Consider the following 1,361-nt stretch of genomic DNA (forward strand, 5'->3'; position numbering starts at 1 on the left):
CTCACCCTCGGCCCCTCCCCCAGCCTCTTCCCCACGATGCCCCGGCACAACTTCCACAAGGTGGCCCCGCTGGTGAGGTCGCTGTGCGCCAAGCACGGCATCGAGTACCAGGAGAAGCCGCTGCTGAGGGCCTTGCAGGACATCGTCCGGTGAGGGGGCGAGGGTGCCGGGGGCGGGGGGCACCCAGAGGGGAAGACCGTGCACCCACAGAGGAGAGGGGCGGAGCGGGCTTCTCTTCCCGCACAGCTGGCAGCCACCTGCAACGTGGAGCAGTCCTTCTTCAACGACTGGTTCAGCGGGCACCTCAACTTCCAGATCGAGCACCAGTGAGTGCGGCACAGGCGGGGCCGGGGCTGGTGGGTAAGGGGGGAGGGAGCGGCCACCAGCCCCATCTGGGCAGAGGGCCTCGGGCTCCCCTCCTCTCCTAGGGCTCCCCGTCCTCTCCTGGCCCCTGACTGCCCCCCCCCCTTTCTCCCCAGGTCCCTGAAGAAGTCCGGGGAGCTGTGGCTGGACGCCTACCTCCACAAATGACACCACAGCCCGCGGGCGCCGTGGGGGGGGGAGCAGGTGGGGTGACGGCCGAAGGGCGGGTGGGGTTTTGTTCTGAGGGGTGTCCCTGAGGCCACAGTGTTTGGGGGCTCCCTCTCTCCCCCACTTGGGGAGATCCCCCACCTCCACAGCCAGCCCCGCTGAGGCCGGGAGGGGCGCCCTGTGCCCCCCGTCATCGGGACAGCCACCCCGTGTGGCTGGAGCTTCGCAGTCACAGAGCTCATACCTGCGCCTCCCTTGGTCCGTGAGCCCCACGGGGCAGGCAGGGCGATCCTCCCACTTTATTGACAGGGAAACTGAGGCCCAGCGAGGTTGGGTGGCTTGCCCAGAACTGAGATGCCAGGGGCTTCCCCCGAAAGGCCCCCATCCCTGCTGCCCCTCATCCTCGTCTCCCGTCACTTCCTTTTCGTCTCACCCCTCCAGTTCATTCATTTCCTTTTTATTTTTTACTTTTAAAATATATTTTTATTGATTTCAATTTTTGTAAAATAGATTTTTATTGATTTAAGAGAGTAAGGGAGGGAGAGAGAGAGAGAGAGAGAGAGAGAGAGAGAGATCAATGATGACTGAGAAACATCGATCGGCTGCCTCCCGCACGCCCCCTATGGGGACTGAGCCCACCACCCGGGCACGTGCCCTGACCAGGAATGGAACCGTGACCTCCTGGTTCATAGGTCGACGCTCAACCCCTGAGCCACGCCGGCCGGGCCGCTGACTTCCTTTTCGGAAAAGCTTGGTGTCTGTCCCCAGCCTTCACGTTTACTTCCAGTCCCCAGAGCACACACAGCCGCCCACGAGCAGCCCCACCGCGG

The 1,361-nt window shown here is 63.3% G+C and overlaps 1 protein-coding gene across 1 annotated transcript in view; it reads left to right on the top strand.

The window, feature by feature from the left end:
• LOC102261893 (fatty acid desaturase 2) overlaps nucleotides 1-1,361 on the top strand; it is a 57,841-nt gene that overhangs the window by 53,907 nt on the left and 2,573 nt on the right. The window contains 2 exon segments of the mRNA XM_014544545.1: nucleotides 1-149; nucleotides 480-567. Coding sequence (XP_014400031.1) covers nucleotides 1-149; nucleotides 480-531 — 201 coding nt within the window. The 3' untranslated portion in view covers nucleotides 532-567.

Source organism: Myotis brandtii, unplaced genomic scaffold (genome assembly GCF_000412655.1).
Source record: "Myotis brandtii unplaced genomic scaffold, ASM41265v1 scaffold369, whole genome shotgun sequence".
In the NCBI taxonomy this organism is placed as follows: domain Eukaryota; kingdom Metazoa; phylum Chordata; class Mammalia; order Chiroptera; family Vespertilionidae; genus Myotis; species Myotis brandtii.